The sequence below is a fragment of the Eublepharis macularius genome, chromosome 4 (genome assembly GCF_028583425.1).
Source record: "Eublepharis macularius isolate TG4126 chromosome 4, MPM_Emac_v1.0, whole genome shotgun sequence".
Lineage (NCBI taxonomy): Eukaryota > Metazoa > Chordata > Lepidosauria > Squamata > Eublepharidae > Eublepharis > Eublepharis macularius.
Window position 1 is genome coordinate 163,524,404 of NC_072793.1, and position 26,943 is coordinate 163,551,346.

The 26,943-nt window shown below is 45.4% G+C and overlaps 2 protein-coding genes across 3 annotated transcripts in view; both read left to right on the forward strand.

Moving 5' to 3' along the window:
• Positions 1-1,087: 1,087 nt before the first annotated feature.
• On the forward strand, positions 1,088-12,395 carry ZBTB12 (zinc finger and BTB domain containing 12). The gene is made up of 3 exons (XM_054977459.1): positions 1,088-1,177; positions 4,992-5,608; positions 8,571-12,395. Exons 2-3 carry the CDS (start codon positions 5,112-5,114, stop codon positions 9,598-9,600), a joined length of 1,527 nt encoding a protein of 508 aa, XP_054833434.1. The 5' UTR covers positions 1,088-1,177; positions 4,992-5,111; the 3' UTR covers positions 9,601-12,395.
• A 4,246-nt stretch (positions 12,396-16,641) lies between these two features.
• The window catches only part of EHMT2 (euchromatic histone lysine methyltransferase 2), a 45,010-nt gene continuing 34,708 nt past the window's right edge, over positions 16,642-26,943 (forward strand). The window contains exons 1-4 of one of the 2 annotated variants that reach the window (XM_054977077.1): positions 16,642-16,703; positions 24,253-24,316; positions 24,438-24,677; positions 25,505-25,797. In XM_054977077.1, coding sequence (XP_054833052.1) covers positions 16,674-16,703; positions 24,253-24,316; positions 24,438-24,677; positions 25,505-25,797 — 627 coding nt within the window. In that variant the 5' untranslated portion in view covers positions 16,642-16,673. Of the gene's footprint in view, positions 16,704-23,442; positions 23,491-24,252; positions 24,317-24,437; positions 24,678-25,504; positions 25,798-26,943 lie in introns of those variants that run through there. The other variant, XM_054977078.1, reaches the window with a different exon arrangement.

Consider the following 26,943-nt stretch of genomic DNA (forward strand, 5'->3'; position numbering starts at 1 on the left):
CTTGGCTTAGCAGTAAAATGAAGAGCAAGTGTGGTATAGTGGTTAGAGTGCTGGACTATGATCTGGGAGTCCCAAATTCAAACCCATATGCTGCCATGAAGCTTCCTGGATAACCATGGGATAGCCACACACTCAGTCTACCTTACCTCATGGGTTTTTGTGAGGAAAAAACCTCATGGGTTTTTGTGAGAGTGAAGTTAAAGGATCCTCGGATGGCTCAGGAACTCCATCCCACAATGGTGTAGCCTCCTTTGGATCCCCATTAGGGAGAAAGGCAGGGTAAAAATGAAGTTAAATAAGTAAATGAATAAATAAAACAGAAGTCCAGTGGCATCTTAAAAACTAATATTTATGTTAAAGGATATTGGGTGGTGGGAAAGCCTTTCTCTGCCTCAGAGTTTGAATAGTTGCTCTCAGCGCTCAGCTAGATGGATCAATAGTCTGACTTGGTATGTTCATAGGATGCATGACAATTGTAAATTCAACAAGCAAAGGCAATGGAGGGGGGGTAAGTTGAAAAGGCCACAAACCTGCTGCATTTCTGTGTGTCATGCAAACAGCAGTATCAGAGCCCTGCCAGGCGCAAAAAGTGACCACCCTTCCATCAGCTCTGCTTCAAGGGCTAGCAGTTTAATTCCAACCCCCCTGTGCCTTTTGCAAGGATTGTGGGGCTTTGCTTTTAAAGGAAGACGGAAATCTGTCAGGAATGCAAAATGCATCTAGCCAACATTGCTCTGTCTAAATCCGAGCTTTGCCCACTTTCCCAGATTTCTTAATGAAAAAACTCCCACCTACATTGAAACCTCTTATTCCAAGACTAGGGCGGGTTTAGTAACCAAGGTGATTTGGGGGAAGGCTGGGGAAAAAATTCTCCCCCTCCCATCAAATTCCTCGACGCCTGCTAATGACGTCACTGGCCTTAAAGGGGAGGAGAGAGTGAAGTTAAAGGATCCTCGGATGGCTCAGGAACTCCATCCCACAATGCAATGAAGTTATTCTCTCCCACGCTCTTCTTTCATTGACCTTTCTCTACTTTTTCTATGTGGCTGGCAAATATTACTCCCCCTTTTCTGGATGCCTGGCCCTTTAAGGGGGCCCCCTTTAATTCCTTTCTCTTGCTGTGGCCGTTTGGGGCCACCCTCCCCTCTTCTCTAAGAGAGGGGGTGCAGCCTGCAAGGTGAGGAGGGGGAAGGCTGGGAAATGGGGCGGGGGGGACAGGCGGGATCTCCGAGCTGCGCCCAGCTTCTTGCAGAGAAGAAAGGAGGGTGCAAGGCGCGGGGACAGAGGGCTGGAGGGTGGGGATCATATTGTTTGTGAATGGAAGCGGTGCATTTGCAAAGGGATAAAGGGAGCTGTATTGGATGAGTGTATAGGAAAGAGCTGGGAGCGGAAAGATTGGATGTCTGTTGTACATGTGCAACTTTGTACATATGCAAAAAGGAAAAAGGAACGGGATAAGAAGGTGCAGCCATTCATGTAGCACATGGAAGACTCGGGATGAGCAAAGTGGAGACACGGGATGAGGTCAGGAGAGAGGTGCATTGCTGGAGATGGCTGCCCATGCATCTGAGGTGTATAAGTAAAGGATCTGGAGAGATTGCAGATCACTTTGCATGTTGGATGTTTTCTCACCCTGAAAGCATGTGTAGGGGAAAAACAATGGGCAACTTGTTTGTATATCATCATGTATGATAACTGGCACACGTGTGTATTTCACTTTGCCTGCGCTTGCATCAGGGAGCAATTGCCTCTTCTTTGTGCATGTGGCAAAAATGTATACTTGGGCATAAGTCGTGCAACAGATTCTGTGGTTAATTGCAACTTGTCTCTTGTGCATTTTCTCCACAGGTAATTTGTGCATGGGAAATGGTATTTCAGTATGTGTGGAGACAATCGCCTGTGATGTTTGTACATGTATTTCACAGTGTATTTATGTGCTGGGGAGCCATGGCCGATTGCTGCTTCTGGCACATGGACACTTACATGTTTGTTTTATAAGCATGGTGAAATGCACTCTTAGGGATGGGACAGAAACGTAAAAATAAGCAATAAAGAAATGTAACAATGACAGATATCACCCTGCTTCATGTGTGGAAAAGTTTTCACAGCATGAAAAATTGCAAGTGTGAATTGGCCCTATGATTTGGAAGGGAAGGTCATGTAAATGGATATTAAGACATCTGGACAATCGATTGCAATTTTTCTCCTCCCCCTTTCTCCTAAGAGCTCGGGGGAGTTTACATGGTTTACCCCTCTTCTCCACTGGCTTCACAACAACCCTGTGAGGCAGAAATCGTGTGATTGGCACAAAGGCAGCTTCGTGGCTGAGTGGGAATTTGAGCCTGGGTGTCAACAGTCACATTCTAACCATTGGGTGTCACATTCTAACCATTGCAACATGCTGCCTCTCCAAGGATATAAGTAAATAAAAGGAGAGGTAGGTAAAAGTACAGACATATGTGCAAGTGTGCTTCACATCCTGTATGGAAGAGGGAGGTACAAGAAGCAGGCAGGAGGTTATCTGCAGCTCCCCCGCTGTATTGTGGGGATTATAATAACAATAACTTGTTCACCGCTCTTTGTGGGGCACTAATCTGTCTAGAAGAGCAGTATATAAGCACAGTTATTATTATTTATTATTATTGTGTAGATTTTATTCCAGCCCTTTCCTTGGGACTCAAGTCATGTTAGAGGTGTTCTGGGGGGGAAATGACCACATCAAAGCCCAGAGACACACTTGTAGGAAATGAGATGCCTAGTTAGATTCAAAGCTAGGTGTATTCAAGAGTAAGAGTGCAATCCTAAGGAGAGTCACACCTTCTAAAAGTGAAGAAGGAGGTCGCTCTGTTTAGGATGGCACTATAAATTGCCCACCAAAAGAATGTTTAACTGTTGTGGTTTGTTGTGCTGCTTAATAGTGCTATAGTTATTGTGAAATATAATCAATGCAGGTAAAGTACTCTGCCTTGTTTTGAAGCCGGTTTACTTATTTTACTTGATTTATACCCTACTTTTCTTCCCAATGGGGACCCGAAATGTCTTACATCATTCTCCTCCAGTTTATTCACACAACCACCCTGTGAGGTAGGCTAGGCTGAGAATGTGTGACTGGCCTAAAGTCACCCAGCGAGCTTCCCTGGCAGAGCGTGGGTTCAAACCTGGGTCTCCTAGATCCTAGTTGTACTCTTACCACTATACAAGACTCAAAGAAAGTTATGCATGCCAAAAGCACATTTGCTCATAAGCCTGCTCAAATCTTTATAAGTTATAAATCCCCCAGTCTATTACAGGAGATATGCACAACTGAATAGGGTTCTCTGCATTTCTAAATTGCTGGATCAGGGGGTGTAAATCTGATGGATGTTTGAATGTAGATGCTGGCTGCATTGTTTTCAGGGGCGTGTGTATCTGGATGCACAATAAAATGCATATCCACGTTCTGGCTGAAATGGATAACACAAAGCACAATGGCAGGTGGATCCAGACACGCATGTTGGAACAGTGACCTGGCTGGGGATATGGGTGAAATTGCCTCCTACAGAATTAGACCATTAGTCTGTCTGATACAGACCAATTCAGAGCTGCTAGAATCAGCTCTCCAAAGGCTCTAATGAAATTCTGTCCTGCTACTATTAATTGAGAACCTCTTAACTGGAGAAAAAGGGACTGAACCTGGACTTTCTGCATGCAGCTGTGCCACTGAGCCACAGGTAAAAAAACAGTAACCTAATTTATGAAGGAATTCCTGCCCTCGTGATAATAACCCCATCTTCAAGACCCATACAGCATTCGAGGAACTGTGTGGCCTTGGCAGGAGGCAGGGTTCCAGCAGAAGCAGGGCTGAGCTGGTGGATCCCTCTCTAATCGGAGAACTACTTCCAAAGGAAAACCTGCTTGGCCCCTTCTCCTCTCCTTTTGCAGCTGGACAAAACGTGCTCGTTTCCAGACAGCTTTTACAGGGATAACAACCGAGTTGGGGGAACGTAATCGTATATTGTTGGGAACAAATGGTACTCCCTAAACAATGCCTCTACAAATAATTGCTTGAAAATTTTAAAGTACACAAAAAAACAAGGGACGTTTTGAACATTACCGCAGTGACTGGCTTGTTTGTAACTTCACCTCACAGTGCTGCTGTAACAATGGAAACTGGATCCGTGTTGGTGAGGCCAGTCCCATAGGTCTTTCTCACCTAGTTGTTTGGGGCTTCCTCGTGGCCAAAAGATGGCAGAGGAGAAGATCCCATACAACTGGTTCATACTCCTACATGGTTACTGCAGTGGCATTGAAAAGTATTAGCTACAAATTGGGGTCAGTACATTTAAAGCTTCAAAGGGTACTGTGCTGGTTCCATGGGGGCACCTTCACAGTGCCAAAACCAGTGCCTACATGAGAGGCCATTTAGAGGCTCTATGGAAGCCATATTAAGCTGAGCTCCAAGTGAAACAGTTATAGAGGAGGGTGAGATGAGACCCGTGTGGTGTAGTGGTTATAGTGTTGGACTAGGATCTAGGAGATGCAGTTTCAAATCCTCACTCTGCCAAGGAAGCTTGCTGGGTGACTTTAGGCCAGTCACCCAGCCTAACGTACTTCATGGGATTAAAGTGAGGACCTAATGGAACGATGTAAGCCACTTTGGGTTCCCATTAGGGAGTACAGCAGATTTTAAATGAAGTAAAGATGAGGAGGGAAAGCAAGTATATATAATGGTTATAGCATCAGACTAGGGTCTGGGAGACCCAGGTTCAAATCCCCACTCTGCAACTCAAATTTGTTGGGTGACCTTGAGTAAATCGCACTCTCTCAGCCTAACTCACCTCACAAGGTAGTAGTTGCGTGAGTAAAATGGAGGAGAAAACAATGTTTCAGAAAGTGGTCGTGGACTTGGTAACTCCATTTTTATCTGATCTATGTTGTCGGTTTTGCCTCTGCCTACGATAGGCATGGTGTAATATCAAAACTTAACCCTCTTCCTGTCTCTTCGTTTTCAGTATTTCTGTTCGCCGGGCCCCTCCAGGCTGCCCTGTGGGACCTTCTCATTGTAACTTTCTTCCTTCGTCTTTTCCTCCACCCTCACTGTGTGATCCACCTCTTCCACTCTGTGAGAACCAATGGCATCAGGTGTGGAGCTCCTTCGCTTCCAGCTCCCTGGCCACGAGGCAGCCACGCTCCGCAACATGAACCAGCTCCGTTCTGAGGAGCGCTTCTGTGATGTCACCATTGTGGCCGATAGCCTTAAGTTCCGTGGCCACAAGGTCATCCTGGCTGCCTGTTCCCCTTTCCTGAGGGACCAGTTCCTTCTCAATCCTTCCTCCGAGCTCCAGGTTTCCCTCATGCACAGCACCAAGATTGTGGCAGATCTCCTCCTCTCTTGCTACACCGGTGCCCTGGAGTTTGCCGTCAGGGACATCGTCAACTACCTGACAGCTGCCAGCTATTTGCAGATGGAGCACGTGGTGGAAAAGTGCCGGAATGCCTTGTCCCAGTTCATCGAGCCAAAAATCAGCCTCAAGGAAGATGCCACAAAGTTTGGAGGTCACCGAAGGTCTCAAACCCCTAGTAAGGTGGACTGCTCCACCTCAACCCGAAAAGAATACTCCCGCAAGAGGTTTGCTGAAGACTTGATTTTTCATTTAATCCTAATTTATAAGCCTAGAAAAGTTACTAGCCCATGTGCATTTTCATTTTTCAACATACATACATGTGAACACACGTTTATGTTGGCCAAGATGCCGTAAAAGGAAAAGAACCAACCTTTTGTCATGGTTCCCTCATTGGCTACCTAGAGGTGATTCTTAGAACAGAACCACAAGTGACAAAAGGCACAGATTGGACACTTGTCTGCTTCCCTCAAGTTTTCATGGGAAATGTAGGCAGCTTGGCGGAATATTGGACAAATGACAGTTGAAAAGTCCATTGGACAGCAGTCAGAGAGCGAAGCTGCGAGACCAGGATGCCTACATTTCCCATCAAAACTTGAGGGAAGCTGACAAGTGTCCAATCTGTGCCTTTTGTCACTTGTGGTTCTGCTCTTAGTCACTGCAGAAGACCAAGGCAAGCAACTTAATGATTGTATTCAACGACATTCCTTTAACTCTGTGGATAACTTCTGCGATCAATAATGCAGCCTTGTGGCAGTGGGAGACATAATCGTACCATATACTCCAGTGCCCATGGGTATTATTTAATTAACCCCATACAATGAAACTCTGCCATCTTAGTTGACAAAATCAGTTCTGTTAAATGCATCCAGAACGTCCATGAGAATGGGCTCATATGAAGGATGCAGTATTTGATTTGGCGCATCCATCAGTGTGACTACAGTGATATTGGGGTTGCCTGCTGCAACGTGGTAAAATTCCTGGAGATCTGGGGGCAAGTGCTTAGGGAGCAGAGATTGCTCAGTGGGGATGTGATGCTATAGCTTCTGTCCTCCAGAGCTACCATTTCCTCCAGAGGAACTGATCTCTCTGGTCTGGAGATCAGCTAAATTCCAAGAGAATTCCAGGAACCCCCTGGGGATTGGCAATCTTAATGGATACCTATGAGTGTGGCAGATTGGAAGAGTGTTGTCTCGGTGGTGGAAATAGGTGCCAGCATGCTGCTGTGGCCATTCTGTCACCCTGCTTGCATCTGCTGTTTGAACATGAGCGGCATGTGACAGAGGACTGTCTAAACTGTGTCTCATGGGAGTGACTGTGAACCAATCCATTGCGATCGTTCCCCCTTGAGTGCAGATGTTTTCTGTTCGTACATACTGAATATATATAACCCTGTCTCTCATTGAGTTGTGACTAGCAGTTGTGGTTCTCCAGAATCTTGGGCAAAGGAAGTCTATCACAAGACTCATTACCTAAGATTCTTTAAGTTGAAGCAATGAGGATTGAACCTGGGGTCTTCTCTATACAACGTTGATAATCTACCACAGATCCATAGTCTTCCCAAGGACATCTAAGGCATAGGGGGAAAGCATGTTTACTGCAGCATACTTGAGTAGAATATACCCTTGAACTCTGCTTTATGCTGAGTAGGAGGACCCTTCATCCGTGAAGATCAGTGTGGTCTATTCAGGGCCAAACTATGTTATGTTGGGAATCCATGATTATTATTTATTTAAAATTTATATCCTGCCCTTTTGCCCTCATAAGGGCCACCAAGGTGGCTAACAAAACATACATAATACCATCATATTTTAAAAGCAATCAAAACAGCAACACATTAAAACCAGAGCTAAAAACATACAAAGACATAAAAACAACAATTAAAATCTTCAAAACAAACATTGGGCATGGGGGAATGTCAAACAAAACAGCCAAGTGTTCAAACACTGGTGGCAGATGGCAAAAGAAGGGGACAGACAAATCTCTGAGTTCCAGAGTACGGTTTCATGACTGAGAAGGTATTCACCCAGGTTGCCACCTGCCTGATCTCAGAAGGTGGGAGTTCCCAAAGCAGGGCCTCTGAAGATGACTGCAGTGGTCGGGTAGGTCCCTAAGGTATCTTGGTCCCAAACCATATAGGGCTTTAAAGGCCAATACCACCACCAAGTGATGTTTCTGAATACTTCTCAAGGGCAGCCCCCTGAAGAGCTCAGTGCAGCAATCTAGATGTAACCAGGGCCTGCACCACAATAGCCAGATCTTTTCTTCCCAGGAAAGGCCACAGCTGACTAACCAGACAAAGCTGGTAAAAGACGGTCCTGGCAATGGCTAACATTTGCTTATCCAGCAGTAGGCTTGGGTCCAAGAGCACCCCCAAACTACAGCTTGTTCCTTCAAAGAGTGCAATCCCATCCAGAATGGGTGACCCTTTAAAATCCTGGGTCATACCTTCCACTCGCCAGTAGCCCTTCCATCTTGTTAGGATTAAGCTCAGTTCATTAGACCACATCTACTCCAAAACTGCCTCCAGGTACTGGTTCCAGAGTTTTACAGCCTCCCTGGGATCTGCTAAAAGAGCAAGATCAAGCTGAGTATCATCTGCATATTGGTGACAACCCAACTCAAATTTCTGGATGACCTCACCAGCGTTTTTGTGTAGACATTAAAGAGGATAGGGTTAGCTCTGCTGGAAAGTTTTGTCTGGGGTTTGCCAGCCTTCTTGGTGGGCAGCGTACCAGACTCTGGCCATTCTCATCTGTCCAGGACATTTTTATCCCACCCTTCAACAAGGAGCTTAGAACACTGGACATGATGGGTTCCCCCTTTTCTCATTTTATCCTCAAGACAACCTTGCAAAGGTAGGTTAGGCTGAGAGAGGGCTCTTCCATATATTGTTACTTTCTTTTGGAAGTCCTGAGTGATTGGCCCGAGGTCCCTTAGCAAGCTTCATGGCAGAGTGAGGAGCTGAACCAGGTCTCCTAGATCATAGTCCAACCCTCTAACCACTACGCTGCACTAGCTGCTGTCTGCTTTGGTCTTCCAAATTGTCATGAAACCAGACTCCAATTGATGTCATAAAATGATGATTGATAATGAAAAGCTTGTACTTGCTTTGTTTCAAGACCATTGACCCATCCCTCAGTCAGCACTTGCTGTTGTATCATTGATTTTTTCCCCCCTGTCTGGCAGGCCCCTGCTACGGCCCATCAAGCTGGAGTTTCCATTGGAGGAACATCTGGAGATGAAGGCAGAGGATGATGATGAGGAGCAGGAGGAAGATTACGGGGACGATGATGCTGTCTCTGACATCTGCATTGTGAAGATTGAGTCGGCCATGGAGGTGGCTCAGCGGCAGAAGAAGCAGCAGCAGCAACAGGCAGGTGCTGCTTGGAACAAAGAGGCATCTCCTCAGCAAAGCTGGAACAAGGAGTCTTCTCCTCAACAAGCTTGGAGCAAGGAGTCCGCTCCTCCACCAGGATGGAACAAAGATGCTTCGGGAGACCAAGAAGAGTCTCAAGTCAACTCTACAGTGGCGGAAGCCATGGGTTCCCCTCCTGAGCCAACACCAGAGAAACCTCAGCAGGGTGTAGTCAAGGCATGTTACAGTCTATACGAGGATGCTGAAGGTTCAGGCCTTCTGATCATCCCCAGTGGAGGCTACTTGGAAGAGACCAGCGAAGCAGCTGCCGTTGCGTCTGAGTGCCAGAGCAGTGGTGGTGGGGTGGGGCTGGTGTTAGCGGGACTGAGTGGCCGTCCCTTCTCCAGCTTCCCCGCAGCGGGGAGAGGCAGCGACAGTTCGGGAACAGCATGGGGAAGCAATGGTGCCTCAAGGATCATCTGTTGCACCAAATGCGACGAGGTGTTCCAAGGAGTGGAAAAGCTGGTCTTCCACATGCGAGCGCATCATTTTATCTTCATGTGCCCACGCTGCGGCAAGCAGTTCAACCACAGCAGCAATCTCAACCGGCACATGAACGTCCACCGTGGGGTGAAGTCGCATTCCTGCACCATCTGCGGGAAATGCTTCACTCAGAAGTCCACACTTCACGACCACATGAACCTCCACAGTGGCGAGAGGCCTTACCGCTGCTCCTACTGTGAGGTCCGCTTTGCCCACAAGCCCGCTATCAGGCGTCACCTCAAGGAACAGCACGGCAAGACCACAGCGGAGAATGTCATGGAAGCTGGCATGGCCCAGATTAATGTCCTCATACGCTGAAGGAGGCAGTGGCAGCAGCAACGGCAGCTGTGGGAAGTCAAGGGGGATGCTACTCCTGAGCTCTGAGGGAGGGAAGTGGGGTGTAGTGGTTAGAATGTGGGGGTGGTGAGCCAGGGCTCCTTGAGTTTGGGGGGATGGGATATTAGTGACTAGTGTACTAGAAGGATGGGACTCCTGGATTCTTTGGAAGGGGGGCCAGGCTAGTGGATTAGAAAACAGTAGGTCAGATGAGAAATCAAGAGGTGACGGGGATCTAGTCTAGTCAGAGCAGGGGGCTAAGGGATCCAGGATCCCTGGGATCTGTTTTCTTCCTTTGCATTGTCCAGCCTTCTGTCCGTTATGCCCTGTTACCAGAAACCACTACCTCTTTTACAGCCAAGCAGGCTTAGGATCATGGCCTTTGGGCTGTTTGGGGAGAGGCCCATGACTCAAAATACCTCCTCCTTAAAAGGGCATAGATATGACCTCACTCTTGGCAGCCAAAGCACCACAATGGCCATCAAAACGGCATGGCATCTGCAGGGAGGGTGACTTGACTCTTAGTGGAAGTGACTGCAAATGTTACGATAGACCCATCCCTTCTGACCCTGTCTCCTGTTGTTTGGTAATTTGTTCAGAGGTGGAACTGATCCACCCAAGAACCTAGAGGTAAGCCTCCGCCTGCCATGGTCAGAAGCCTTTGGGTGATTGTAGCAGTGTAAAGAAAGCAGGAACCTACCAAATGTGAACTCATCCTGAGATTCCATGAAACATTTGACTGAAGAGAATCTACTTTGTAGCTTATCTCCAGAAACCTAGTAGTCTTGGTTTGCAGGGTATGATTTTATTCTAATGCAGAAGTTCTGTTCACAGGTTACAGTATACATATACAGTGTGCACTTGATTTTTTTTTATGTGTGTTGAGTAATTCTAATGTTACATTCAATGCACGCACAGCGGAATGTGTGATGGAAGCCACACATTTATCCAGGTACTGAAACCCTCCCCCTCGCAGTTTCATTTGTAAAGTGAACGCATGTTGGCTCTGTCTTACAACAGATACGCACATATTGACAGGATGTACATGTGTTTACTGTAACATGTGAACAGGTTTAGAAGCCGTTAATACTGGGGAAACCATGAAGAACGTGGAGGGTGAATAGTTCAGTGGAAAGATCAAGCTGAGTGTATTCTGCATCCCTGTGATGGCAAAATTGGGGGATCTCAAACTGTCTGGCAGTTAAAAAAGGAGGTTGCTAGTCCTTATGGCTGTGAAGACACCCTTGAAAACATGATAGAAGATGCCTGCGGGAGCTCTTTCCAGGCACTGTCTGGTTTTACCAAGTTTAGCAAAATAAAACAAAAGTCTAGTGGCACCTTAAAGACTATCTGTTTAATTAAAGATTATTTCATTAATTACCTACAAACTCTGCTAGATAATGATATTCTTCTTGCCCACAGATAGCCCCCTAGCCTTAAACCTCACTTATAATGCACTACCTAACATGGACACAGATTCTGGGATCAGGGCTGCCTGATGCTATAAAAACACAATCACCAAAATGAACAACACCAGCCACGCCATCTTGGGTTCATTCACTTGCTTATCTTCCAGTGTTGTATATGCCATCACGTGTCAACAGTAATAATAACTGCACTCATATACCACTCTTCTAGACAGATTAGTTCACTCAGAGAGGTGAACAAAGTTAGTATAATTATTATCCCGGCAATATAGCTGAGAAGTTGGGGCTGAGAGGAATGGCTTACCTAAGGCCACCTACTGAGCTCATGGCAGTAGTGAGATTTGAACAAGCAGAGTGCTGATTTGCAGCCCATCAGACAAAAAGGCCATCCCCTATGCAAAAGAATGAATGGATGTAAATGAGAGATTAAAATGACAATACTCAGAAACCAGTGGGAGAACATTTTAATCTTCCAGGACATTCCATTGCTGACCTAATAGTACAACTGTATAAGCCTATTGATTTTATTAGGTATAGATTGGAATAACTGAATAAGATTGCACTGTAAGAGCGGCAGTTCTACAGAGAAGCTTCAAAGGGAGATTACAATGTGCGATAGTTGCGCTAGAATTCATTAATAAGTTCAGGACACTGAAACACCTCCCCTCCCAAGGGCTAAATAGGGTCATAGGATTTTTTATCTCCTTACAAATGGCCCACCTCTATACATATCCCTTCGCTGTAGTCAGGCTGATAACATTTTTCATTGTACCTCTGCATCCTGATTCCTACTGGCCCTTCTTTGTAACACCCCACTCAACTTCTGTCCTGGATACTGATGAATTTTCATTCTCATCTGTAATTTTCAAAGTAAACTTTGACTATACGTTGGATTTTTTTTTCTTTTTTAACCATACCTTGGAAACTTGATTTTTAAGGTGCTTACTGGATTCAAATTTTGTTTTTATGAGTTACAGCTTACTTCCTCACATATGAGGCTGTGATTCATGAAAGCTCCTATAAAATGCTTTTAGTCTTTAAGGTGCCATGGGATTTTTGTTTTATTTTGCTATAACAAGCTAACATGGCTGCCCCTTTGCGTTTACCAGGTTTACAAGGCATCTGCTTTTGAGAGGGTTTCTTCACTGCCTTGGGAGCAAGAGTCTTGCTTCTCAGAGTGGGAACTGTTAGGATGCTGGATTTCACACTCAGTACCAAAATCTCCATTTTGTGCATGGAACCGTCGTAGCGCTGGAACCACTCCCAGTGGCTTTAGGACTAGAGGAATTTTTTTTCTCCTTGAAGCAGTATTGGTTTTGATCCCCTGGACCCTAACTAGCTTTTTTTAAAAAATCCAAACCTTTTTTCTAAAAAAAAATAAAAAATAAAACCAATTTTTTTGTTGTTGGACTTATATGTTGCACTGAATGTCAGATTGGAATGGGCAAGATTGGGCAGGCTCACACACACAGACACACAGACACGAGTCAAGCTGCCTTATACTAAATCAGACCAGGGCTTTTTTTCAGCTGGAACGCGGTGGAACGGACTTCCAGAACCTCTTCAAAATGGTCACATGGCTGGTGGCCCCGCCCCCTGATCTCCAGACAGAGGGGAGTTTAGATTGTCTTCCAAGCGGTGGCACAGAGGGCAATCTAAACTCCCCTCTGTCTGGAGATCAGGGGGCGGGGCCACCAGCCATGTGACCATTTTCTCCTAGGGCAACCCACTGAGTTCCACCACCTCTTTTCCCAGAAAAAAAGCCCTGAATCAGACTATTGGTCTTTCACGGTGAGTATTGTCTTTTCTCATTGGCAGTGGCTCTGCAGGGTCTTAGGCAGCACTCTTTTACATCGCCTACTATTGGAGGTGCTGAGGATTGAACTTGGGACCTTCTGCATGCAAAGCAGATGCTCATAAAATTGGGGGCTGGGGTGGAGGAGTGGATGCGAAACAATACACAGAAGGGAATTGGGGAAAGACTCTTAAGAATTGTTCTTCCTTGATGGAGCAGGAAATAGTTTATCTAGGCCAGGATTTTGTTTCAAGCTGTGGCCAATGAGATGTACCCGGGCACCTAGACAGGAAGGCAAGAGCCTCCTTCCCTTGGTGCTCAAAGCAATACTTACTTTTATCTGGAAGTTAACTGGTGAATTGCTAACATGGTTAATATTGGCTGATAGACCTTGAATGTATCTGTTAACCGAAACTCTTCTTTCTGGTGCCTTGCAAAAGGGTTTATCTAGATTTGAGATCCATCAAGTGCAGTATGATGTACCAGTGGCAGCTTATAAAGATTTAGCTCCTAGCACTTGGGGTAGACTGCTTTGAGCCTGCAGTTTCCCTTGATCGACTGCTGTGAATTTAACTTACATCCTTTGATAAAGACATCGGTTTATCCTGTTTTTATCCCACCCTTTCTCCAAAGAGCTCAAGGAAATGTACTATGTCTCCTCCCTGTCCTACTTTATCACAACAGCAGCCTGTGAGGTGGGACAGGCTGAGAGTGATGGCCCAGGGTAACTCAGTGACACTGTGAGGCGTTGAATATGACCCCTTCATTGCAATGCTTCTCTACATGCATGGTCATAATCATGTCTTGAAACACTAAGTTCCGAATCACTACTCATACGTGGGGGCAGATGGTTGTATATTGATAGGAGACCTGCAGGGAGGCTAATTCAGTAAATCTGAATGCTGGCCTCAACCATATGCCCAGCAGAACATCTGTGTCTTGCAGGTCCACTGAAAGGACACAAGGGCCTGGCGAGCCCGAGTGTCCTCTGACAGAGAGTTCCACCAGGTTGGGGCCAGGACCGAAAACGCCCTGGCCCTGGTCGAGGTCAGTCGAGGCTCCCTGGGGCCTGGGACCACCAGTAGGTGTTTTCCTGATCTAAGCGCTCTCCAGGGTACAGACGGGGAGAAGCAGTCCCTCAGGTATCCTGGTCCCAGTCCATTTAGGGCTTTATAGGTTAAAACCAACTTGATCTGGAACTCCATGGGGAGCCCGTGTAGCTGCTGCAGAACTGAAGCCACATGTGCCCTGTACGGCATACCCATCAGGACATGAGCAACAGCGCTCTGGACCTGCTGCAATTTCTGGGTCAGTTGGCTCCCCTGGTTCAAGTCTTGCCTCTACCAATAACTGAACCAAGGCTGCTTCCTCACTGAAGTTTTCTTCCACCTTTGCCTCGAGGCTGGAGTGCTGTTTAGGGCAGAATCCATTCAGCGTTCAATCTCCAGGCTTCCCCAGTCCTCAGTATGTTCTTTCTCAAATCTAGTTTACTATGATCTTTTCTGAAACAATGTGGTTCAAGCATGTGTGCATATATTGTCTGGATGGGAAGGTATGTGTTTTTGAAGGCCCCACCCATATTAGTACCATTTTCCTGTTATCAGGTCCTCACAGCCACCATTTTCTTTCCTGTGCCTCCAGAGGGCTTTTGGAAGGTTTAAAAAAAGGATTGTTAATTGCTATATTGGTGATATAGCAATTACAGATTTTTAAAGAGGCCTCTGGTGGCTTGCTGAGGGTGGAATAGAGGCTGATGGAAGAAACCAAGCCCCAAACTCCTGTGTGGAAACTGTTGCCAGTGGGTATAACTGAATTTGCTGCAGAAATGAATGTAGAACATAGACTCCTGGCTGTGTGGGTGCAAATTTGGTGGCTTTAGGCAAGTCACTCCCAGTCTCAGCCCTCCATCTGCTGTGCATGGCTAATACCATTGGCCTACCATATAGAGCTGCAGTAAAGCTGTTTGTGAAGCACTTTGAATACTGACAGCAATAGACAAATGTTAAGAATTACTATTATAAAATAAACCCAAGGGCTCGTTATGGTCAGTCTGAAGCTGACAACTGTAAACGGTTGTTAAACAACAAAGAGGAAAGGGAGAAAAGGGGCCAGTTCTGTGGAAAAGCAGGATCTTTGTTGAACGGATTTATTTATTTATATATACCCTACTTTTGTCCCCAATGGGAACTCAAAGTGACTTGCAACGTTCTCCCATCTATTTTATCCTCACAACAACCCTGCGAGGTAAGTTAGGCTGAGTGTGTGTGACCGACCGAAGGCCACCCAGCAAGTTTTCATGGCAGAGTAAGGATTCAAACCTCATAGATCTTGGTTCAACAGTCTGACCACCACATCGCACTGGCTTTCCAGTGAAGCAGGGAAGAGAAAAATCCAAAGGCTGTGCAATACCTCTTATAAAGACTAGATTTTAAGTTCTCTAGAACTCTTCATCAACAACTTGGGTAACCTGGAACCTTTACTTAATGGGATCCTCCCACAAAGATCTTGCCCATGAGATGGTCCTTAGTTGAGCTTTGCAAGAAGTACCGCACTGTATTTGGTTTTATTCTGCTGGCTGCTGATTGCCTGAAGGTAATGCCCGAGCAGCACAGAAAGGCCCTTGTGTAGACACAATGCTGATCCCTTCTCTTGAAAACGGCCCATTTCGTGGTTGCGTTGCCATTTTAAGATGTCCTGCAAATTGGGGTCTAATCCACCTTTACTTTTAAACCACTGTGAAGGCAAAGGGAGTGGGGGGACTAGGACAGCTCCTCCTGGTATCTCTTCCCCAGTCTGTGTCTAAATCAGAGCTGGTGTAGTAGTCCTTATCTAGTGCAGCTATAGCTCAGGAATATCCAGGTTCAAAGCTCTCCTTTGCCAGGACTTCCTGAGCTGGCCTCAGACCTCCTCCCTACAATATGAGAATATTATTCCTTTCAGGTTTATTGTAAGAATGACAAGACATAATGGATGTGAATTTTTTTTAAGGTACTCAAACCACTGCGTAAATACTAGGTAGTTTTATAACCTGCTGTGCTTATACATTAAATAGGTTCAGAGCAGAAAATCTCGGGCCTCACAGTCTAAACAAATTAACTATTTTAATAATTAAAATAATTTATATTTTAATAATTATTTTTATTATTATTGTTAATAATAATCTAATCAACAGCTAGGACATTCAGTGAGCAACGTACAATAATAAACAACAGAACATTCAGTGAAGAGATACAATGATACGGTAGCAGAAAATTTGATAAGCATAAAGCCAAACAGAGATGAACTCTTTCTGAGATAAAGCCTAACGAATTTAATGTAATACTTTCCAATGGGTAGCTGTGTTATTCTGTAGCAGCAAAATAAAACAGGAACCCAGTGGCGCCTTAAAGATTAACAAAATTCAATGAGGAAAAAACCGAAATTCTCCTTTTTTGCACTTATAGTAACCTGTACAGCGCCACGAACATATATCTAGGTGTTGGGAATAGGTTTTTCATAAGCAACCAAAGAATGAAGCCCCTCAGCACATTCTCAGAGGCACTGCCCGTCTTCCAGGACAATAAATGGAAAGGCTCTGCCCGTTCTCAGAGAGAGGCGCTTCCTCTCCGCGCTGATGAGAGCTGAAGCCGGGCCTCGGAGGTCGCGCTAAAGCCGGTGCAAGGGCCGCCTTGCAGCCCGCTCGCGCCTTTCTCCGTCGCGCGCTCGGTCTGCCTTGAATGAACTGAACGGCCGCGGCTGTTCCTTTAACAGGTTTGCTCTCCCGCCCCTTTACTCGCCCCGTGGCGGTGACGTCAGTGCGGGGCCGGCTGTGCTGCTGCTGGCGGCGCGAGGCCATGGAGGCTGCCGGAGCGGGAGCCACGCAGGTTCGGGGCGCGGGTGGGCGACGGCCGGGGAGGGGGTGGGGGGCATTGCAGAAAGAGAGAGAGAAAAGAAATCGCGGCAGGTTGCATTTTTCTCTTTCCATTTCCACCAGTCGTCCTCACTCATTGTCCTCCTTTGACTCCCCGTTGGAAACTGGGAGGGGCTTCTTGCAAGAAGACCTGGAAATGCAAAGAAGAGATTTGGTTGTATTGATGGGAGCATGGGCGCAGGGGGCGGGGATGAAGAGCCAAGTCTAGGGACGAACCCGATCCCAGGAGGCGGGAAGGAGGGATCGTGGTTTGCAGTTGGAAGTGACTGGGGGGGAGGGGGTTAGGGTTCCCGCTGCTCACAGGTTGCGCTAGCTCTAGGTAGCCAGTTTCTGCAGTTCAAGAGAGGGGAGGGTCGTCGTCGTGAATCTGAAAGCTTTTAACGAGTGTATAAGCATGGCGAAGAAGGAAAGAATGATTTCTGGGAGAGGAAAATAATGCCCTGTACCTCTTTAGAGTTCCTTATTGCTGAGCCCCATATATACTTGCCGATACCTTAAGTTGTGATGCTTAGATCTGGCAGTTCCCATTTAAGTATTTCACACTCACTTCATCTTGTCTTTCTATCATTTCCTAACAATAAACCTCATTTTCCCATCCAGGCTTTAAAAAAAAATAGAAGAGCTAGCTGAGGGATTTCATCTAGCCATTTCAGACACAGCAAAAGTGACAAATAGCCAAGTTTTTAACAAGGACTTGCATATTTGATCACATCTTGCTTGTGCTTAAGAGGTCTTCATGGGCTCTCTGTTCCAATCTTAATTTAAAAGGCAGGCTCCAACTTTTGATGGCCCAAACAGTATAGGAGGTCTAGGAAGGATTCGCTGACTCCCCTTTTAATCTGCTCATGCTTTGAGATCTGTTGAGCCCCTCTACCCTTCAGAGGTGAGATGGGTGGTTACCAGAATCAGGAGCTTTTCTTTGGTGTCGCTCAGACCTTGGAGGGCCTTCCCTAAGAATTGGTAATCAAGCACCCATTCTTTTCTCTTTTAGGGAGAAGTATAAAACCTTTTTGGTTGGCATTTCATTGCTTTTTCTAAGATTCTCTCTGCTGTCTGCGGCTTTGGCTGCAAGTTACCTGGAGGCCTGGATCAGGTGGAAAAGGCTGGGTGTACATGTTTTGATAATTGAAATCAAGACAGTAGGTACATTTCAGTTTTATTTGGAAGAATGACTACTGTACAGTCATCATCCAAATATCTTTAGAAAGGTGGGGTGTAATGAAGTAAAATGTAAAACAAATATCTCTTTATTGAAAATTAATCCAGCCACTTCCAAAAGGAGGTCAGGAGACACTTCTTCATTTATTTTGCGTGTTTTCATTCATTTCCAGAGGGTTAGGTACCCTGTATATCAACCAAAAGCCCACACAACTATTGTAGGCCCTGTGCACTATGCTACCAAACACACACACAATCCAATATAAATATTAAACCGATAACCTTTTTAATGACTAGAGTACCTCTGAGCATGTCGGCTTTTGCCTCTCCCTACTGTCAAACCTTAGCCAGCCCATGAGTGTCGGGACTAGGGGAATGGGCTTGCGCGTCAGACTGATGAAACAAAGCTGGATGCAAGCTTTCATGTTTTCCAGAACTCTTTATTGGCTGGATGTGGAAAGATAAATGGTTCCCTGTGGGAAGAATTCCCTTCAAACTGAACTCTTGTGTTTTAAGAGACGGGAGAACCCCTCTCTCTGTTACGTAGGAGCCTCTTGCCAACCATAGGACTCATAAGAACATAGAACAGAGGAAGAGCCCTGCTGGATCAGACCAGGCCAGGGTCCATCTCGTTCAGCATCCTGTCTCATGCAGTGGTCAGCCAGTTACTATGGAGGGCCAACAATGGGACACAGAGGCCAAGGCCTTCCTCTGAAGTTGCCTCCTGGCATTGGGACTCGGAGGTTTTCTGCCCCTGAATGTGGACGTTCCCTTTCGTCACTTGCAGTCCAGTGGCATGTAGAAACCAATAAGATTTTCAGAGTGTAAGCTTCCAAGAGTCAGAGCTCCCTTCTTCAGACACCAGGTATATTATCCAGTCTTCTGCGTTTGGTGAGAAAGATAATATCAGTTTGTACCTGTACAGGTTTCTTTGTGAGGTTGATAGGTTTCCACTTGATGTGGCTGAATGTGGTGCATTCCATGAGGATAGTTTTAAATGGATAGCTTTGTTGGTCTGCATTAGAACGGCAGGATTTGAGACTAGTGACCCCTTAGAGACCCACGAGGTTTTCAGGATATGAACTCTGTGTCTGAAGAAGGGAGCTCTGACTCTTAAAAGCTAACACTGAAAAGCTTGTTGGTCTCTAAGGTGCCACTGGACTCAAATCTTGCTGTTCTACTGCAGACCAACACAGCTACCCATCTAAAAACAATAGCCCTGACCTCTATGAACTTGTCTAATCCTACTCTAATTCTCTTCACTGGGCAGTAGCCTTGCCCACTTTCCTGAAAAATAGGGGAAGTGCTGCGTTGGAGAACAGTGGTCAAAAGAGCCACATGTGGCTCCTGAGCCACTAAGTATCATTGACTGCATAGGATTGGGCTGTTCATCACTCAGCCCCTTGGCTAAGTCTAAAGGAGGTAGAGATGCTCACAGAGAGACAGCTAGCAATTAAGAGCTAGACCTATGATGCTGCAATGCCAGGCGTGTGTCCTTTTGCCGTAAGCAGCTTCAGGGCCCTCCAGTCTGGGTCAGAGCCATGCGCCTGTGGTAAAAGGAGGAAAATTTTAACTTTTCCTCTTGCTCAGGTTGATCAACTGGAAATGGGCCTTCCTAAGTGCCAGTTGATTTATTTTTTATTTATTTACGTTATCTATAGTCCTCCTTTCTCACTGAGACTCAAGGCAGATTTTACAGTGTAAGTTAATATGATCAGTGGCCACAGTAGGGAAGGCAATGGAAAACCACCCCGTAAAAAGTCCGCCGAGAAAACGTCGCAATGCGACGTCCCCCCATGGATCAGTAATGACTCAGTGCTTGCACAGGGAACTGCCTTTACCTACTTTACCTTTAGGGTATGGATTGCAGAAGTGAGAAAGCAAGCATAAATCCAAATATAGAGATGAAATATCGCTGAAACAAAACTTACAAAATTTGACATGAAATATTAAACAATGCAGAAATTCCCAGTAGGAGTATATCTACACTGACGGAAAGTACTCCATTGTATATCCTTTTTCCAGAGCGTCTCTCCGAGCCATTTCTTACAGCACAGCCTTAGTAACTGAGTAAAAAACCCTTGTGAATAATTCAGTTTTGTATAGGTTGTGAAAAGCCAAAAGAGAGGGAGCTTTCCTGACCTTTTCTGGCAGGCCATTTTATAAGGTGGGGCAACCACAGAGAATGCTCTTGTGTGGGCAGCTGTTGATTTTTTTCCCATTTGCAGGGTGGTTTCTGCAGAAGGCCTTGTTCAGATGAGCAAAGCTGTTGTGACAAAGCATGGAGAGAGAGGCAGTCCTGCCGATATGGAGGGGGGAGACAGGACTGTGCCTGTCCTCCCCCCAAGTAGGATCCCATTCCCTTGGTGGGGGAGGGCGATCCTCTGCTCCCAGCCTCCGTTCCCCTGCCACCACTTACCTGGCCAGTGGAGGGGGGAAGGCGTAGAGAACAGGCCCAGAAGGCAAGGGACCTCCTGGGCAAGCGCGCAGCAGGTGTGCTCCTAGTGGGCGCGATGATGTCACTTCCTCAAGTTTGGTGTAGCGGTTAAAAGCGTGGGACTCTAATCTGGAGAACTGGGTTTGATTCCCCACTTCTCCACTCGAAGCCAGTTGATTGACCTTGAGTCAGTCACAGCTTCTAGTGGCTCTCTCATCCCCACTCACCTCAAGGGGTGTTTGTTGTTGTGGGGATAACAATAACATACTTTGTAAACCACTCTGAGTGGGTGTTAAGTCATCCTGAAGGGCAGTATATGAATCAAATGTTGTTATGAAGGAACATTTATTATACCCGGTGGCGAGTATGCTCCCATGCTTTGCAGGGGCCAATTTTTGCCCCCGATGGACTGAACTGGCCCTGCGCGAAGCACAGGAGCACGTCTGCTGCTGATGCAATGATGTAACTTCTCGAAAGTGACACCATTGTGTTAGCACTGGGAGCGTGTGCATGCATCCCAGTAAGTGCCATGTCTCCCCCTCCCGGTGGGAACGCTCCCGGAGGGACCTGGCAACTCTACCCCCAAGTGAGGGGAGGAGAGAGAAAAGAAGGAATTTTTTTGATTTGGAGATAGAGGAGTTAGTCACACTTGTCCATATTGCCCGCACACACTGTTTTTAAGGCCAGATTACACATCTGGAGTTCAAACATAAAATGCCCCGAGATTGTTTACAGAGCCTGTGGTTTCTTTGGCCTGATTAGGGACTCAAAGCCACCAATCACACAGAAGACAGAGATATCCATCCAAATTATGTTATAACATTACAACTTTTACCAGCTTGGGCCTCTGCAGAAATCCCAAGGTTATTATATAACCTTAGAAGTAGTATGTTGTTTTTTAAAGGAAGATCTTTCCCATTTGCCTTCTAAAAATTTAAGAAACCATGCGTCTTCTGAAAGGGAGTTGTAGAGTTCAGTTATATACACAGTGTGATAGAGCAGAAGTGTAAAAAAACTGTTGAAGCTAAGCAAGTCTGTATCTCGACCATACCTGAATAGGAGCCCATTGGCAGAAGAAAATAGAATATGTGTTAATGTAAACAAATTAGTACTCTTGAGGAAGCTTATGCCCCTTTTCTGCTAAAAAGGAAGGAAGCTTCTTTTTCCTGAATTTATGTAAAAGTAGGTGGGGTTTACTCAGCTGGCAATAAGCCACACCCTCGGTGGAGAGGATTGATTAAATCTTGTCTTTCTTGAGTTGTGTAATGATTTGAAATGGGGGTGCAGAATTCTAGAGACGTGTCTCAGGTGGGATGGAAATTATGGTGCTGGGATGTCAATCCTTGGTCACTTTGAAGGGTTGCCTGACCAATCTGCTAGCTGAGGTCTGTTTTCTGAGCCCCTCCAGAAAGATGTGAAGTGAGTGGTACCTGCTAATGAGGTTTTTGCTGTGGTGCTACCTCACCTGCGGAACGCTTGCCATTTTGAGACTTGCGTATTGCCTACTATACTCTTAAGTGCCAAGCTAAAACATTTTGTTTTACCTTGCCTTTTTAACTAAGGGGTTCTGCCTTTTAAAAGTTGTTTTAATGGTCTGCTTCTAACCTGAGAGTTGTTTTATGAACGTTATTGCGGGTTGCTGAATGTTGTCTTGTGGCTTTTTTAATTATTTGTAATTCACATTGTTGTTTTTATGGTTTGATTGCCTTATTTTTACTTTGTGAGCTGCCTTAAGCAGGTGGAGAGGTGGCAAATACATTTTCTAAGTGAAATAATTTCTATTCAGGAGTGTGCAGGAAGATGGCTGCCATTATTAGAATGCTGTTTAACCTAAAGTATTCTCTGTCCTGGCCTGACCTTATGGAATGGCTTGCCTGAAGAGGTCAGGAAAGCTCTCACTCTTCTGGCTTTCTGCAAACTATGCAACCCTGAATTATTCGGGAGGGCTTTTTTACTTAGGCAAAAGGGCTATGCTGTAAGGAAATCGTTAGGAGAGATGCTTCAGTAAAGGGGTAAGGATCTAGACTACTACTGGATGCTGTCTGTGGATGTAAATATAATCGTACTGGGTCGTTTCCACATTGTTTAATAGGTCATGTCAAATTAATAGGTCATGTCAGATTCCTTATATTTTGTTTCACCAGTGTTTCATCTCTGTATTCCTGTATTTGAATTGTATGCTTCTTTTCACATTTTTGCCATTCATATCTTAACTGTATTGTTGACTGTCCTCACATGGCCTTACACTGTGTAATCTGCTTTGTGAAAAAGGCAGACTACAATTAAGATAAATCAAAGAAGATCTTTCTCATTTGCCCCCTAAAAATATAAGGAAACAGACCTCTTCTGAAAGGCAGTTGTAGAGTTTGTTTAGGGCTTCCGTTTCTTTAATTAACTAACACTATAATTCTAAGCGGCTATATTTCTGAGGAAATGTGCATAGAATTGGGTTGCATGGTTCAGACCTGGTTTACACATGCATGCTTGTTTAGGAGCTTTTCAAAGGGGGACTGATAGTTGAATTTGTGAACTCCATTGAAAAGCTTTGTGTTTAGGCTGGTATGAGAAGACAGACATCTGTGGTGTCCTATCCCTGTTGACAATTCACACGTGCAAGTCATGGTTAAGCATCTGATCGCCGTTTGACTACCACCCTGTAATGAATAACATCTGCTGGCTTAGGAAGTGTTTTGTCAATTAGAAGTGTGTTGTTGATTCTTCAAGGGCATCAGTGTTCTATTAGTAATTAAAATGGGGCCTGTTTGGACAGGTTATAGTAAAAAAAAATTGCTTGTTTGTGAACTAATAACTTTTGGAGGCTTACTTTGAAAACTGGATTACTGAGGGAGCAAGCCTAAACAGGTCTACTCAGAATTAACTCCCATTTTATTCAGTTAGGCTTACTCCCAAGAAAGTATTTTTAGGATTGCTGCCTGAGTGAGAGACATACACATATGGATCAGCCCTTGTAGGTAGTTAACTCCGGATTGTTGTTCTGAGGTAATACCTGTTGTTTTTTAGAAAAAGATGACCAAGGTTTTCAGCCGCATAATTTTGGAGGTGCTTGTGACTAATTTTTAAAACAGCAAGTCTCTAGCCGCATGTGGAGATACAAAGGGAGAAACATTTCTCACAACAGAAGAGGGTAGGTTTACTTTTTTCCCCAAACAAGAGTCCAGTGGCACCTTAAAAACTGACATTTATTTTAATAGATCAAGATGGGTAGCCGCCGTGTTAGTCTGTCTGTAGCAGTAGCAAGAGTCCAGCAGCACTTATAAGACTAACAAAATTTGTGATAGGTTGTGAGCTTTTGTGAGTCACAGCTCAGTCCCTCAGTTCACTTCTTATTTTAATGCAAGTTTATATGAATCTCAATCCACTTTGTCAAATAGATATATGAAGGAAAACTGTTCTTGGAAACTTTATGATATTCCTATCATTGTCCTGATTGCAGGGAGCATTTATTTCATTTTTATTTCATCCATCCCCTGAGGAGATCAGAGCAGTGTCCATGGCTCTTCAGTTTTCCATTTGTACCCTCACAACAGCCTTGTGAAATAAGTAAAGCAGAGAGAGTATGACTGGCCCAAGGTCACCTGGAAAGTTTCATGAATTTGAATATGGGCCTCTCAATCCTAGTCCAACATGTTACTACCCACCACTTTTGTGTCATATATACATTTGTGGGCAAGATGGTAGCGTGAAGTAATTTGCTAAGGGGTAGCTCTGTTAGTCTGTCTCAGCAAAATAAAACAAAAGGCCTGGGGCATCCTAAAGCCCAGCAACGTTTATTTCAACATGAGTTTAAGTGAGTCACAACTTGCTTTATCAACCAGATTAATCCATAGATGGAAACATAAACACCGCTTGACAATAAAAACGGAATGTGTTTACTTTTATCTCTCAGGGTGAGCCGCTTCGGGGAGCAGTAGGGACAACATCATTGGCGGAAGTGGGAGCAGATGACACAGGTAGACGTTCCTGGAAATCTGGGGTTGGAAATGAGACAAATTCTGTTTCCCTTTGCCCTCTTCCTGAAGCTTAAAATCTGCAATCCTTCAGTATACCATGTATGAATCTGTCTTTATTCAGGTCTTAGATCTTCCAGAGATGGTTCTGAGCCCTCCGCAGGATCATTGTCTCCCCGGAAGCCCAAAAGCAGTTTGGGAGGAACAGGAGAGAGCCTGCTGGCTTCTAGCAAAAATTGTGATGATGGAGTGCAAACACAGATGACCAGGAGTGGTAAAGAAGCGGGTGGGATGTCCCCTGAGACAGGGGTTGTCTCGGCTGGTTCAAACACCAGCCCCACTCCAGGGAATAAGGGTCTGCCAGGTGAGATTGCTAGGGTGAGGGGGCTTCAGACTGGAATTTGGGCATGTGCATGTGCATGCATGACACAAGAGCTGGATGAGAGTGCTGTATGTGATGGCAAGCCTCCAGGTTCCTGTAGCAGTTCTAACAGCTGTTACAACTGCTTGCCAAGAGCCTCCTTCCAACGTGCTTTCAGTTTTGTCCACTTTTTAACTCACTGTCAGATAGAACCTTCCTTCCTTCCTTGGAGTTGGAGCGGAAGAGCCAAACAAGGAAGGAAGCACACCCGCCTCACTTTTCCAGTGGTGGTTGTCACCTGAAGGAGAGCATTCAGATAGCTTGGTGGTGGAGCATTCAGTCACAGAATCTACAGCTGTAGCAGACCATGCAACGTAGAGTCCAGTAGGAGCCTTCACTCTCTATTGACTAAATAAATGGGCATTTAGTATTTTGCATCCCATATCACACACTAGTTCTCTTATTACATTTTTATCCTACCTTTCGTCCCAATTCTCCTCCTCCTTAGAGCCCTTGTTATGCATGGCTTTTGTCCATGCAGGCCCTACGGTACCCAGCACAGCCTTTTCAGCAGTCAAAGGGGACTTCTTCCCCTTTTTCACCAGTGAAAAAGCTTGTCAGATCCAATCCTTTGTGACAAACCATTTGTACCTCAGTGAGCTTCATGGTTGAAAAGAGATTTGAACCTGAGTCTGCTCAGTCCAGATATGACACTTCTACACCACTCTGGCTACCCACCTATATAGTTAACTGACACACTGGGAAGTATTGAGCCGTGCAGGTGTATTTGAGGGCTCTGATGACTTTTCCCATCTTTTCCTTCTTTTTAGGCCATGCGGCCAAAACTTTCCCATCATCCCCCAGCAAAGCGGGCGGGCCCAGCCGAGCAAAGATGTCCCTCACTGGAACCAGCAAGTCCCCAACATCCATCCAGAGTTTGGCTATGCGCCTGTTGAGTATGCCTGGGTCACGGTTGCCCGGGGATGCCGTAACTCCCTCAGCAGAAACTCCATCACCAGCTCCACCGTCTGCTCCAGCTCAGACTCCAGCCCCAGCAGCCGAGGAGGCCAAACCCAAGGTTCACCGGGCACGGAAAACCATGTCTAAGCCCAACACTGGGCAGGTAGGCCTGCTGATGTCTGAAACACTCCCAGTGGAAAAATACTGTGTTTAGGATCGTGTGAGGTTTTCTGAGGTGTTTGGTGGTGGTGCCTGTTTCAGACAACTGGATTATCCTTTGTTGCTGAGTTGTGAGTGTTCATGTGATGCCAAACCATGATTTGGTGTTACATCAGAGCAGAGTGGTGCAGAGTGGTAAGCTGCAGTAGTGCAGCCCAAGCTCTGCTCACGACCTGAGTTCGATCCTGGTGGAAGCCGGGTTCAGGTAGCCAGCTCAAGGTTGACTCCAGCCTTCCCAGGTCGGTAAAATGAGTACCCAGTTTCCTGTGGGTAAAGTATAGATGACTGGGGAAGGCAATGGCAAATCACCCCGTAAAAAGTCTGCCAAGAAAACGTCGTGATGCGACATCCCTCCATGGGTCAGTAATGACTTGGTTCTTGCACAGGGGACTGACTACCTTTACCTTTTTACCTATATACGTATATCAGCCTGCATTACAAGAGGAACAAGGACAGTGACTTGGGGGGCATAGGAGCTGTAGGTAGGGGGAGGTGTCGTGAGGGAAGTTCAGTCCCCAGCTATACTACCCCTCTGGTATTCATAAGCTATGTGTAGAAATAGCCCACGTTTTCTTTTGCAACCAAAATATTAATTTTTTAAAAGGGGAAAGTCCAAATTTTAAGTTTCCCAAGGAATTACAAGATTTTGCATTAAACATATTTTTTTTGCTGTTGAATGATGCTATTGCTTTTCTTTAAACGCACATAAAAATGGATTTTTGTCTTTCAAACATTCATATATTGTATCCCTTAAAAATGACCTGGCTGGAATGTAATACAGATATCCAGTTCAGAATATACATTCACCTTAACAAAACTTGAATTCATGACCGTCATCAAAGGCTAAAGTCTGCTTTTCTTAATCAAAGAGTGGTCTAGAGGCAAACATTTGTGACTTCTTATGTCAAGTTTTATAAATAGAATGCAACAGGCCATAAATTGTGTTTATCGTTGGCCACGTTCTGAATACTTAGACTTTATAAACCAATCAGTGTAGACTTTATAAACCAATCAGTGTAGACATTTTTTCTCTCTCTTAGAGAAACTAGTCTGACAGTAACTGTTAGCCTGTATTTCTATAAAGTTCCAG

What these genes read in the sequence shown, in the direction of transcription:
- ZBTB12 (XM_054977459.1), top strand. Translation starts at nt 5,112, where the DNA reads ATGGCATCAGGTGTGGAGCTCCTTCGCTTCCAGCTCCCTGGCCACGAG. An exon ending in AAAGAATACTCCCGCAAGAG is followed by an intron (nt 5,609 to 8,570) that starts GTTTGCTGAAGA and finishes CCTGTCTGGCAG; the next exon opens with GCCCCTGCTACGGCCCATCA.